This window comes from Prunus avium, chromosome 8, assembly GCF_965620075.1.
Source record: "Prunus avium chromosome 8, drPruAviu1.hap1.1, whole genome shotgun sequence".
Taxonomy (NCBI): Eukaryota; Viridiplantae; Streptophyta; class Magnoliopsida; order Rosales; family Rosaceae; genus Prunus; species Prunus avium.
In genome coordinates, this window is record NC_142291.1 from 1,239,908 (window position 1) to 1,254,738 (window position 14,831).

At 36.1% G+C, this 14,831-nt stretch overlaps 2 protein-coding genes across 2 annotated transcripts; one reads left to right on the top strand and one right to left on the bottom strand.

Annotated features, from left to right (window-relative positions):
• Positions 1-887: 887 nt before the first annotated feature.
• On the bottom strand, positions 888-7,662 carry LOC110769041 (putative methyltransferase PMT24). Its single transcript, XM_021972941.2, has 9 exons — positions 7,379-7,662; positions 5,455-6,542; positions 5,222-5,371; positions 4,054-4,324; positions 3,869-3,979; positions 3,565-3,739; positions 2,158-2,427; positions 1,538-1,732; positions 888-1,416 (listed from the first exon to the last, which is right to left on the bottom strand). Exons 2-9 carry the CDS (start codon positions 6,499-6,501, stop codon positions 1,188-1,190), a joined length of 2,448 nt encoding a protein of 815 aa, XP_021828633.1. The 5' UTR covers positions 6,502-6,542; positions 7,379-7,662; the 3' UTR covers positions 888-1,187.
• A 3,478-nt stretch (positions 7,663-11,140) lies between these two features.
• Positions 11,141-14,003, top strand: LOC110769037 (STAY-GREEN-like protein). Its single transcript, XM_088245151.1, has 5 exons — positions 11,141-11,709; positions 12,281-12,454; positions 12,604-12,762; positions 13,137-13,283; positions 13,512-14,003. The coding sequence occupies exons 1-5, from the start codon at positions 11,554-11,556 to the stop codon at positions 13,626-13,628; spliced, it is 753 nt and encodes a 250-aa protein (XP_088101277.1). The 5' UTR covers positions 11,141-11,553; the 3' UTR covers positions 13,629-14,003.
• The last annotated feature ends 828 nt before the right edge of the window (positions 14,004-14,831 follow it).

The following is a 14,831-nucleotide window of genomic DNA, read 5'->3' on the forward strand; positions in this document are numbered from 1 at the left end:
CAGTCCCTATATAAAAGAAATTTGCAGCGCATGTGTGTGTGAGAATTATAAAATCGTAAAAGTTGGAAGAATGTCGGGTGAAGGATAATGTTTTAATTTATAATTTATATGCATGCAGGCTCATTCGAGACAAGAGGAGTTGGAAGGAGATGGACACTGTACTCTATCTCAAAGTGGTAGGGTCCATTCTCACTCAAACTACTGCACATGTCTTACTGCTCACTAATTTAATTTGGCCTAACTAATTAATTTCCAAATCATTTTTTTCCTCTGCCCTGATTTTTGTTGGATATTTGTCTGTGGGTTATATCTACTTATCTGCTCTCAAAACCGGTGTGAAAAAGGAGAAACATTTGTATTAAATGGAGATGCTATTCTCGGTTAATAACATTATGACACTTGTGATAACTTTTTCCCGTGCAAAACGGGGATGCTATTCTCGGCTAATAACGCTATTCTCGTCATTATTAGTCGAGATAGCAAAATAGTGTTATCCCCGTTGCAACCAAGTTTTTCTCATACAAAAGGGATATGCAAATAAGAAAATAAGTAATGCGGATATAAAGAAGTCAAATATAACACTATTTGTTTATAATGCTTTGCACGACCAAAGACAAACTCAAACACATTTAGAAATAAATTCGGTTTTTTTGTTGCCATAACTCCGAACCTATACACTATATAAATTAGGTTTTTTTTGTTGCCATAACTCTTAATCTATACACTATATAAATTAGGTTTTTTAGTTGCCATAACTCCGAACCTATACGAAGGTCGTGGAAAATGCCAACACAATTTCATAACACCACCAACTAATTAACCTCTCCCAGCATGGAGATGCATTCTTGGGAGTAGAGTAAGGAAAGAGCAATAACATACCAAAAGACTACAATAAAAAGCGTTTGAGTAGTTGACTGCCATTTATACTCAGAACATTAAGATACAAAAATTCCAAGCCCAATCCCTCTATTGAAGGGGCACAAGTTCCCTTAGCAACTAGAAAAGGAGACGAGAACTTTATCGGGCATCTGAAAGAATAATCAATTATGTGAACTTTACATATTAACGTATTACTTCAGTGTATAGTCCTTATAATTTAGTGCCTAAGCGAACAAAATAATACTTGAACTAACTATACTTCCAGCATTGACTAAGCCTTACCCAGTCAAAGACACAGATCGAAGCATTTAAGCAATTGCTGACAAAATTGTTTCTTTCTCTGCAGGACGCCAAAATGTCTTCTGAATGCATAGCAAACCCTCATTGTCTTTCGAATACGTGAATCGGATGTCCCACTGCAGAGATTTAGCCATGCTCTCGACCTCATTTAAGGTTTCAGCATTGTCCCATATGATTAGCTTCCCTTCTGGCCTAAGTATCCTATCAACTTCGGCAATCACTGCCACTAAGTTGCATCTGTTGCCAGAATACCATAAACACATTGTATCAGACGACATGTTTGGAGGTCTTTGTTGTGATTAAAACCGCAGTAAATGTGTTTTTATAAATAACCATAGGAAAATGCTTCATTACATACCTTTTTTTAAGGACGGAGAATAGATGATCTGCATGTAGAAGATCATAAGTTCTGGGGTAGGTACTGAACGACTCACACCAATCATGATATATCCCAGTTAAACCACGCTCAAAAATTATTGGTAGTGTGTCACGGGAGTCAACTGGGACTACATTCATAACCCATACTTTCAAGTCTTTTAGTGCTGCAGCAAAACTAAAAGCATTGCCAAAAAAACTCAGACTATGTGAAAGATTTCAAAATTCTTTACTACACTGGAAAAAAGAAACATTTGCACAAGAGAAATAAGAATAACAAAACGAAGATGAAAAGGGGATCATTATTTTTTGGAAAGAATATGACATGCAATTTGTAATGATCCGAACTTTTCGACCGTGTGTTCCATCTAAGGCCATCAATATTTTTCACCTTAAGCCACTAAGATGTTCAAAATATAAAGCATTAATAATACTAAACTCAACTTTTTGTAATCGGCAGTAGTCATTAGGTATATATGGAAACAATAATTTCAATCAAAGCAACAGAAAAGAAGAGGGGGTGTGGAATAGCAGAAAGAGGGTGACCTGGGTGGTTTAAGGTAGTGATGGGAAAAAGAAATTAAAAGATTAATAATTGCTTACCCTCCGTATACAGCTCTCATGTCCATGACATTCCTTACAGAAGACCAGTTGATTCCCATCCCATTCAAATATGTCTCGGAAACAACTTTTTTCCAATGCTTGTATTCAGAAATGAAATCCTCTGGGGCAGATTTTCCATCAACATCAAGCTGAGACTTTAACCAGTATGGTGGTTTTTCCAACCTTAATGGCCATTTCGGAGGCCACTGAGACCCACGGTTTAAGACATCCTCCGGCACTTTGTGCATGCATGCCTCTAGTGAAACATTCCTGATGATGCAGAAATAAAATGGAGCACTTAACAGAGTTGGAAATTTAACTCATGGAGAATACTATAAAGGAACTTTTAACTACATATAGGTATTCAAAGATGTGAAGTATTTTCTGAGCCACATTTAACGATGTTTAGCAGGCCAACTTAGAATAAAGGCGGACTTGAAAACTATAGTGGCATCAATTTCTATTTATTTCTGTTCATATGAAAACTTATGACCTAGATTTTATTTAACAACTCAGAAATTATGAAAAGGGAAGATGCTATCAATCAAAGTTCTTTCAGTTCAACATGTTAGTCACTCTCACAAGGGCAAGTACAACTTAAAGATTTGGAATGATATTTATGCATCTCAAGTTCACGACATTGGAGAATTTTCTGCACTACAAAATCCTTTTGTTTTTCACACTGCAAAATCCTTCAAATTGCTAATGAATTTTCAAGGCATACACAAAACCCAAAACGTAAAACTTCATATAAAAATTCAGGTTTGAAAACAAAAACTTATTGCCAGAAAGACACTCCAAATATGGTCCTAGTAAGCGACATATGAGTCACAATTGCTTAGCTTAGAGCAAATTGGTTATATACATATAACAAGACTAACATATAACCTGATGCCTAAAAGAAATTTAAAATCTTCAATGCACTTAGCAATAAAGGAAACTGATTCACGTAAATAACCTGATATGGCACAAATTACTTAAAAACAGTTAGTACATTATTAAATTATATTTATAGCACCATTTAAGAAATAAATATTGATACCTATAAGTAGTTGTCTTCATAGCGAATTTATATTAGTTACCAAACATTACTATACAGACAACAGAAGAAAAAGAAAAATATCAGTACTCTTCTAAAATCTGATATGGCAAATGTTATTGAGATCCAAAATCATTTTATTTTACCAATGCCTCATATCGAGTAGCAAACGTACACATTAGGTAATCTAGTATTTATTTTTGGCACTATATGAATTATCATTGTAATAAAAATGTCCATACGAAAACTTTTTTCTGATTATTTTTTATCTTTCTTTGATGTCACTTCCAATTTCCGTACTAGCGGTCACCAATAACAAACACGGAGAAATGCCAATACTTCAATATTTGGGCAAAAAGGTAAAGTACCAGCTAGTATTTGGATCATCAGATTCACTGCATAGAGGAGGGTCATTGCGTGCTCTTTTATTGTAGCACTCATTGGTAGAAGGTTTTCTATATATGGCAGCAGCCACTGCATTGAGTCTGTCCTTTTCAATCACCAACAGATCCCAGCACATTGACTTTGTTAATTTAGACATCGCTGCCAATAATAACCATGAGAGAGAGAGAGAGAGAGGGAGAGTGAGAATATGTTAGATAGGATCAACCAAAACATACAACTCGCTTCAGAGGGAGGGAAAAAGGGAGAGAGAAAAAGGAAGTATTCTACCTTTCCAAATGCCGACATCTTCAGGAAGCTTTTGGTAAACAGGAGTAGCAGACCAGACAAAGTAACCACCAGGTCGCAAGACACGATTAAGCTCCAGGAGAAGTTTACCACCTGCAATGTAACTCGAATTATATCTCCAGAACAATGCAGACTTAGAAAATAAATAAATAAATTGCAAACATTACCTTCAATATGCCAAGGGACTCTACAGCGTGCACAGTGGACAAGATCAAACACAGAACTTGGAAAGGGTAGTCTTTTGGTACCCATAACAGCTGATATGGCAGGGATTCCCCGTTCTAGTGCAAATTGTACTTGGGCTTCGTGCTCATCCTTGGGGGCAAATGACATAGCAAGAACATCTCTATCAAATAGAAAACCTCCGAAGCTGGCTACACCACACCCAACATCTAATATCACACGGCTTCTTTTACCCCATGCAATATCAGGAAGAGACTGCATAGCAAAAATGAAATATACATTTTTAGCATTGGAAAAAAAACACAAAAGTTCCACCAAAAGATAATGCTTTTTTTTATAATTAGACTGAAACTCCGGACCAGTAAGATAATAATGCTGAATACTAGAGTTTTCTTACAAAAGGAACCACAAAATAAAATAAACATATAAGATCAAGTGAGGCACAATTGAATATTTTTAGACAAATATAATCAAGGTCATACAAATATATTGCTTCCTAAAGAACAGGACTTCGCATGAAGCATGGCAAAATGAATACAATGAAATGGACAAGTTGCACGAATGAAGAAATGTCAGATGGAACTGCATCCCATAATTCAAACCCACTATTTGGTAATTGTATAAAGAAAATATAATTTCAAAATTAGTATTTCTTATGAGTTTCCTTTATTTTTCACTCATTCAAATAAAGCTTTTATAACATAGGTTTTGATAGATATTCATGCGCTAAACAAAGTACGTAAATAGAACATATGGAAAGTAACACAAAGGACTAGAGCACACCCACACAGAATCACATAGACACATTCCCAGTCCTGCATACAGGAAAAAAAGGATAATAATAGTTTACATTCAGCAAAAAGCCATTAACCAAACCCTGAAAACTGTCCCTATGCCTACAATACAAACATTAATAGGAACAAGTTTGAATGAACACAGGTGCATCCTGAATCACTGATCAATTGGTACGACACATTAAGTGTCATGCACAATGTAATATCCTTATCGCCCTACCGCAATACAACTATTACTTGGCGCTGTAAGTGGAATCAGAAATGATATTCCCTTCCCATAAAATTTCTGAAAATATATTTCGGCAAACCAATGTATGACCGGATCTGGAAAATAAGATGATATAACAATAGGACTTACTTTTTGGATAAAATCAATGTAATGAAGAGCACCATTCTTAAACTGAGTTCCACCACCAGGAAATGTGAGGTATTCACCGGTAACTTTAACCCAATTTTGGTGCCCTTTAACTACTGCGAGCTTGGTGTGAGGAACATTGTGGTACCATATCTGCATCATGCACCAAGAACATATTTCAATTGCAAGGATTAAAAAGAGGTAATTGTTATTGTTTTACTAGACAGCTGATATACCTTTTCCCTGCTTGTAGGCCACTGAATGGAGCGTTTATATCCTTCTGGAAGAGGAACAAGACAGGTCAAGGCTTCATCAGGGCAGTGCCTCTCTCGATGTTCATAGTGCATTGTACTTGGAAGCTTCCTGATAGAACCCCAATTGTCAAGACAAGGGATGTAGTCTGGCCCAGCAGTGACATCACAGAGTTTCCACTTCCACTCATGCCCACTCTTATGTTCAGATAAGGAAGATTGTTGTGTTTCTTTCTCATTCTGCGACTCCACGACTTCAGTTGACCCTTGCTCATTTTCAGCTGTAGTTTCCTGGCTTTCTATGTTATTACTATCACTTTCTTCTGAATGAATGTCTTGATATTTCTCAACATTTTCCTTCTCAGTCTGAATAGTCACTTCATCTTCCTGCTTTATTCCATCAGAAGTCTCGTCTCCATCCAATTTTTTCTCCCCCTCTTGGAAGTCAGATGTATTTCCAACTTCTGAATTGGACTCCCCATCTCCTGAACTAGCTTCATGATCATTTGTTTTCCCATCCCCATCATTTTCAGCCTCTGTCTTTGTTTGCTCTTCAGTCTCGAGTTTCTCATCAGATTTCTCCTCTACAAGCTTCTCTTGCTGATTTCCCTCAACACCATTCTCACTTTCTGGCTCAGTCCTCACCTCAGATTCCTCCTTTGAAACCAATTCTTCCTGTTTTTCTTCAGTTGTATTTACAGAAACATCCTCTGCAACATTCTGAGCATTCTTAATATCCAAATGGCTTTCACTCGGTAAATCATTGCCATTGTCATCTCCTTTTATTACAGTTTCTGGTAATTCACCTGAACTGTCTTCGAATTGCTTGGAATCTTTATCAGTTGTTGTTTGCCGTTTTACCTCATTTACGGTCTCCTCAGATGATGAGTCTTGATTCTGAATTGGAACAACGGTTGACATTAACATCCAGACCCCAACTAAACAAAATGCAACAAATACAACTAGACTGGTCGTCGAACAACAATTCAATGACCTCCTTCCGTCAACTCGAGAATACTTCCCCACAGCCATCTTTATGAGGTGAAAATTGATATCCCAAATAACAAACACACCTGACAAGGGCAATAACAAAACAAACTCAGCTATCCATGATGTTTGTATCTTCAAGCTTGTTTTCTGGAAATTGTTAAGGAAAAAGTGTTTGAACCCTCATGTGGCAGCATAATTTTGCACTTATTTTTATCTTAATGATTTAATCACAAACGCAAAAAGAGTAATATAAAAAAACTGTTTTTGAATGAATAAAGGAACCGACAGGCCTTGCACTGCTAAAAGAACACCAATATACAAAATATATAAGAAAAAGGGCATCCTTGCTAATTTTGATATACAAGAGTAGTAGTGGTAGTGTGTATCATGTCAAATTACGGCTCTGATAGTTTTTCTCTGGGCATAACGAAGGTGATACCTTTTCCTCAAGTAGATTGACAAGGAATAGCAAATTGGATCATAGAATAGGGTAAAGAGAGCTCAACTTTGTTCCAAAGAAAGCAGATCGATCAATTAACAAAGAACAAAGACATTTCAGAGTAAAAGATCAACTTTTTTCTGTTGAATTCCATAACGCAACAAGAATATCCTCAAAAACATATTTTTACAAAAAGTGATTATAACCCATTTCATAACGCAATAAACCCAACAAACAGAAAACGAGAGTGGGGGCTCAATAATAAGAACAATGCACTGTTTGGTTGGTGCGAAAGTGCAGAAAAATAAAAGAGAACTGAAACAACTACATGCTGGGAATATGTAAAAGATAGAAACTTGGAGGTCTCTTGGCATTGATTCATTAAACAAAAGAGTACTTCGGTCATGCAAGAAAACGAAGATCTGATCAAATAATGACAAGGGGCAGAGTATCTGAGACAGAGAGTGAGATTTTTCTTACTTGGCTCAGTGGCTGGGAGAAGTGTCGGGTCCTCCTTTTGCTTACTCCATAGTACTGATTGCCTCCTACTTGAAGAGAGAGCTTGGTTGGGTCAGTGGGTCTTTATAATGCTCCCACTACTCTTCCATTTCGAGAGATCAATTGTATTTAGCATAAATTTGCATATTGCATTGCATTTATTAAAGAATGAAAAATATCTCAGAGAGAGAGAGAGAGAGAGAGATCTACTTCTATTTCTATAGCCTTTTTATGGGATCTGCAGTCTCCACTCCAGCTAAGGTTAAGTTGGAAACCAATGAGCCAATAAAGTCCAAGCAAGCAGATTCATAGATAGAAGGGCGGTGATCTACCATAATTTTTTCTATTTTTTATAGAAAAATATAAAAAAAGATAAATTCATTTCAATAAGTTTCTTTTTCCCAACCAAATGAAAGTAAAAGAAAAATTAAATAGAAGGAATTCGCACTCATGACTGTATATGAAAGTTAAATATGGTTCTAAAATTGTGAAAGTAAGAATTTTCTTGACTTTGCTATGTTTTATGCGGGATCTATTTGTATTAGAGGTGTGGTTAATAAATGTGGTATAAATAATATTTTTCGCTTTCTAATACCGCTTGCATAAAAAAAAATTAAAACAAATCTCCTCCAAATATATCAGAAAATAAAATAAAAAACTCTCCTACAATCCCCTTAGCAGTGTGCTTAATTCAAAAATACTATTTCTTAACTAAAGAATATTTGCAACAATTTTGTTTTTCAAATTAATTATATTTTAAACAAAATACTGGTGGGACTCTTTGTTGTGACAATGAATTGACAAAATAAAATCTGATTCCATTGCAATCCATGTGCTTATAATTCGTTTTAGCACCGACACATGCTATAGGAGGGTCTCACACACAAAGTCGCTTTTGGGATGAAATTGACCAAACTAATGAGAACGTGGGCCTTGGGGCCACCTTATCAAAAAAATACCCCACTGTGATGGCGTCATGATGCAATCTCAACCGTGCATGCATAATAAGCCGACACAGCCTTGTGCTCAACAACGGCTGAGATTGAGCCATCGCCGAACGTATTTACATTCGCTTCCAAGGCATTATTAGAGTATCCGCAATAGTTTAATTTATTGAATTTTTTTGGCTAATTGCAGTAGTACAGTTCAATAACTTCTAAATTAAAAATTATTGTAGTCCAACTTTCAGTAAGAGAGAGGCTGTAAAGTTATTATGGTGGGCTAGCTTATTTAAATGAATTTCATTTCATTGTCCATTTTATTGACCTCTGAAATGAATTGAACTTTACCACTGCAAATCAAAAGTTCAATTTATTGAAATAAAATTGAAATGACCCTCACCATTGCGGATGCTCTTAAGTGAAGCGAGTTTGGGCTAAATATGAGTATTACTTTTGCATTTTAATATTGGGTTTTTGCTTAAGTGTAGACTATTTGCTTAAATGGCGTATATCTTTTAAAAACTAGGGTTTATGAGATGTGTATTTCTATAATGTATTAGAGTGTATCAAGGATATTTTTTGTGGTTAAATAAGATGTATTTAATTAATTTTACATTTTGATTTAAATATTATAGTGTACTTAGATCATAAGGTGTATTAAGTTAATTTTAAAGTTCGTTTAACAACACCCATAACATATCATATGTTGTGCGGGCCATAAATATTCTAGCCCGAAAAGAAAAAGCAAATAACAAATGATTCCAAATACAGCGGCCTACTATATTTCCAAATAACAATTACTTGAGTAATTTCTTTCCAACTCATCATTCGTCATATTCTTTCTCCATCTATTAATTAAAATTGCAGTGTTTGAGAGCTACATATATCTGTCCTTTCTTCTCCAAATTGTTCAACAAAAAACAGGATGTTATGAGCTGCATGCAATATCTTCTAACATATTTATAGGTATTCTTTGTACCATCTGTATATCCTCACTCCACCATGCTTTCTGTTTGTGGTCCTTCTTGGGGCTTTTCTGTTTGGCCTTTTCATGCTTCCTGGCAGCCATTTTCTTCTTCCTAGCAGCTTTTCTCACCTTGGCTTCTTTCTGCAAAACCCAATAATATTACGATCAACTAAATTTAAAAGCTAATAAAAATACTTATAGACATGCAAATAATTGAATTTATCTTCACAACTCAACAACTCTCCTCCATCAAAAATCTGCTATCTACACAAGCTTCTTTGATTCATGGTCTAGCTGAGGGAGTAAACATTGATTTCTTATCTAAATCCGTTTCTGAAAGTTCTAATGCAAATGATGTATTAATTTATGAAGATAAAGAACCTTCAGAATTGGAAAAATGATTAGTAGAATTTCTTGATCTCTTGGATGTTCTTTCATTAAGGACTTGTTGTCCAAGTTATGTTAGGATAGATAATTAGTTTTTTTTCTTTTATTTTTTCTCTTGTTGGCCGTGATATATAAGGATATAAAGGGCTTTGCTATTTTTCATTTTAATTTTTATTATGAGTTTGAGGATCTAATTTTCTTAGCTAGGGTTAAGATGTAGCCTAATTATGAATGCTCAATTTTTTTAGTTAATATAAATTTCAAGTTTTTTCCTTTTTATTGAGTATGTGTTTTGCCGTGCTTAATGTTTAATTTGATTTTTTAAAGGCCTAATCACCATTTAAGTTGAATTAGTGTGATGCAATGCAAGTTGGAGTAAATGCTATATCTAACTTGAGTTTTGAACTCACGTCTGCAGTCTTCAACCAACCATTCACCCTAAGTCTGCAACCACATGTTAAACAACATCCATTCACCCTATGATTATGCTCGCACAAGTATTCTGATAGCAGTTTATTATAAGAGGAAGAGAGAGGCGCGGGAGGGGGGGTGGGCAGGCCCCGCCCTGATCAGGGGCAGTCAGTGACTGCCCTGGGCCCATTATTCAGGGGGGCCCAAATATTTTTTTTTAGTAAGTATTATATTATATTATTATAACTATTAACTTATTTAATATTTTGAAAAGGAAAAAAAAAGACCAACAATCTGGTCTGTTCCACTTCTCAAGAAGAAGAATGCTTTTGTGCGCCTGTTCCTGTTCCACTCCTCCAGGTCGCTTTTACTTCTTCTTCTTCTTCGTCTTTTTTTCTTCTTTCTCTTCTTCTACAGAGTTTTGAATCCTCTCCTAAGCCTCATCTAAGCTGGTCCTTGTGATTTGTGAATCCAAAATCCTAAGCCTCCATCTAAGTTGGTCCTTGTGAATCATCTTCTTTTAGTTACAGGTTAAAATTATTTCTGTTTGTAGATTGGGGAGATTCCAAAATCCAAAGTGTGGGCTTTTATTCAGTGCAAAATTGGTCCTTGTAGATATCAATTGAAGGTAATTTTTTATGATTTGATATCAATTGAAAAGGGAAATATGAATTTATCTTTTTTTTGGTTTGTTTGTAGATTTGTGAACTCATGCAATTACATATTCTCTTTGCAGGAATTCTTTTAAGTTCTAATTGATTGCAAATTTGGAAATATCAAGTTTGTTTCCGTGGAGGGGGATTTCTCAAAGAGGAATTTCTCAAATTCCAGATTAAGCTGTTCTTATTCTTTCAAGTATTAAAATTGGGGCCTAATTTTACCATTAAGTTTAAATATATATAGGCTTAATTTTTAATTTTGCCCTGGGCCCTGAAAAGTTCAGGACCGGCACTGGGGGTGGTGGGTGGGGGGTGGGGGGGTGGAAGAGAGAGAGAGAGAGGCCTGCTGGATATTATGTGGATTAACATACGTCAAATAATCACATTCGGGGATAGATGGGTACATCCCTCTGGATGCATGTGGCACCCATCCAAAGCCACGCAACCACATTATCCACACTGGTTAAATCAAAAAGTTCAAGCTGCTGGTGACGTGTCACAAAGTTGGACAGTTCTCTTTTAAAAAATATACCAATTCAAGAAAATAAAGAAAAAAGGAGAAAAGAAAAATATGCGGTGGGAGGGGCTTGACATAGATTTTGGACTTTTGGTATATGAAAATCAGAATATCACAAATTCACAGTCCACATGACCACCAGCTATGAACAACAATCCTCCACATATTCTCCTTTCTCTTTCTTTTCCCCCTCTCTAACTCAACCACAGAGAGAGAACAAAACAATGGTTGCAGGTGAAAGATGAAGAGGGGCAAAACAGGGTTATGCATCTTCCATGGCCTGTCATTGTGCTTATTATGTATTTCCACCATCACCACTGAGGAAGAACTTCTACAAGACCACTATTCTTCTCTCATCAAAAAGACCCAAGTCTCTTTTGCTTTCTGCCATCAGCAACAATAGAGACTCTTACAATTCTTTGGTTTCTGAGGTAGCATTGCCCTCTCTTTTTGTTTCTCTATCTCTTCATTATGTAATTTGTAATATTTATTTAGGCATTGCCTCCTTTGAGTTATATAAAGGGATTATCTGTTAAGGGATTGTTTAAAATTTTGAAATTTTAGATAATTTTATCTCAAGTCCTAGTCAAGGAGTTGCTTTTAGCCACCAGCATTTTGTTATATTTTAAAAAGATGATGTTTTTGTTCAATGCATTCATTCTCATGAGAAGTTCATAGACTTTTGAGTTCCAGCAGCCCCCATATGGCATCTTTCCATTGAGTTGGGTTGTAATTTGTAGAAAATGCCTCTCTGTTGTAGAAAGTTCTCTCTATGATTTTGAGTATACTGCTCTGCTAGGGTCATTCATTTTTCAGAATAATGATTTTGTCCTAGCACAATGGGAGACTTCACATGACATTTTAGGATATATTATAAGATCTCAACCGTGTGATTGTTGAATACTTATGTTAACGCATGACATCTTAGCTGTTCTGCATCCTCTCACTTTTGACATTGAGTTCATGAAATGCCAAATGAACATTTTATATTCTTGTTTGCAGGCTATCAGTCTTTTGGGTCCAGCAACGTTTGACGCTTCAAAGCTCAAAGTTGAATTTATAGGAGAAGAGTTCAATAATTATGTAGGAATCATCCCAAGAACTTACATCCTATCACATTGTGACTTCACAGCTAACCTGACCTTAACGATCTCCAATGTCATCAACCTTGATCAGGTCTGTTTTCTATTTTATTTCTTCTGATGCTTCTAAAGTTTTTCTTTCATGATACCTATCTATGCTAGGATTGAAAAAGTTTCAATGTGATTGGTTGCATCTGATAGTCCATTTGGTGTTTACGACTGCGATTTTGATCCTTATTGCAGTTAAAAGGATGGTACAGCAAGGATGACGTGGTTGCAGAATGGAAACGGGTGAATGGTGAAATGTGCCTACATATTCATTGCTATGTGAGCGGTCCCAATCTCATGCTGGACCTGGCCGCAGAGTTTAGATATCACATATTTTCCAAAGAAATGCCTTTGGTAAGCGTTTCTTCTAAGACTACTATGATCTCCTATCCTATTTGCAAAAGGGAATAATTAGGAAACTGAGGTGCTTGAGAAGGTAACTCTAAGAGGCCTATATGATATGAACACTTCCATGGCCATGCATAGTCATATACGTTGCACAGGCAACACATTAGAAAACACAAGCCAAATAATGTTAGATACACATATACCATTTAGCAATGTCGCAATTCTCATACAAAATATCATGAAAGGGGTGATATTACACTAAAGACGGCCTTGCGTCTGAGATTTTGCTTGACTTTATTAGGTACTTTGGCATGCCTGAGATGGTTGAATGAATGTTGTGTTACTTAAATATTTCCTACTTTTGGTTTCTATACAAGCAGGTACTCAAAGCTGTGTTACATGGAGACTCTCTACTTTTCAGAGAGCATCCTGAGCTATTGGATGCCTTGGTTCGGGTTTATTTTCATTCCAATTTGAAGAAGTACAATAGAATTGAATGCTGGGGGCCTCTCAAGGATGCTGTAGAGGTAAAACTCAACATGTGCATGCATAACCACACTTAGGCACTTAAATCTGCATGTTGCTACTTTCAAGATTGCTTGCTAATTGTCATGTGAGTCACCATATGTTACTATGTGAAGATTTGTTATCAACTTCAGTCATTACATGTCGTTGTCCCGAAAAATATAGGGGAATTACATATTTTAGGTTCATATGATTCCTTAATTTTCATTTGAACAAGAGTTTTATTTCAGGGAAGACAAGGGGATCATACCAAAGGAATAACTGCACACATGGATTCTTCCCATCCTCGGGACAAGCAGAGAACGCCAAAATCAATATTTCAAGTTCTATTTGCATTCCTTCTTTGATTCTTTGAAGTCAATAACTGCACATATGGATTCTTCACATCCTCGGGACAAGCAGGGAACGCCAAAATCCATATTTCAAGTTCTATTTGCATTCCTTCTTTGATTCTTTGAAGTCTATTGCGTATTATGATCTCGAAGTTTTTTAATACCTTCGAGGCTCGTCAACTTCAACAGCCAACGCCAGAGGCAACGAACGAATCAGCTTTCATGTGTAAAGTTCAAATAATTCTTTGGGAAGACGCGAAAAGGAAAAAAAAAATCAGGTTGATGTAAAACAAGGACTGTTTGGGGTTCATAAAACTGATTCACAATTTTTCTGTGACTAAGACCAATTTGTTCATGCGTTAATCAATGGCTAATGTCTTTGTTGCTTGACATGTCTTTTGCTTCATGTTTACATGCATTCCACTCTATTTTTTCTATTACTAATGCAGATATCAATTCATATAAAATCTCATTGTAAACCAGTGGTGCGGAGCCACTCTTAGAGTGCCCTTGGCCCCCAGGTTTTTGACATCTCTCATCTACTATATGATAAATACGTGTTCTAACATAGACGTAATGACTCCTCTAAAACAAATTAAACATGACTAAGTTAGAAATATTTAACACTAACATGTAAATCTTGAATCAATATGTATTTGATATCCTCGTATTTTCGGCAACCTAACCTTACAATTTTAACTCCGGCCTTGATGTAAATGTCCCAAGCGTAGCGTTTGAGTTTGTTCATGTAAATGTACCAAGCAGAGCGTTTGAGTTTGTTCATGTCTCCCGACTCCATGTGACTCATGAGTCCACTTTGACTGTAGACAGTCCAATTTCACTTAAACCTCTCTTCTAGATCTCTGAAAACTCAAGATCCAACAAAATTCTGGAATTCAGTGGGCCTAGGCCCAGCAAAATTATTGATTTTTTTTTTTTGGACACAAGCAATATTACGGAAGGGGATTTCAAACACAAGACTTTGGGTGTAGCACTGTTCAATTCCCTCGCAACTTCTCATTATTGTTAAAAGCGAAAATCCCCCCACAATTCACTACTCGCTAAACAACAAAATCACTATTTTGAGCAAAACATGGAAGCTGTGTTGTAGGTAAAGTGCATGAAATGAAAGTGGGACGAAGGTTCCTACTCTCCCCCAAAAGATGTAATATTGGATATCTCTAGCTAGCGCAAGCTACTTCTCATGCAACTCTCTCT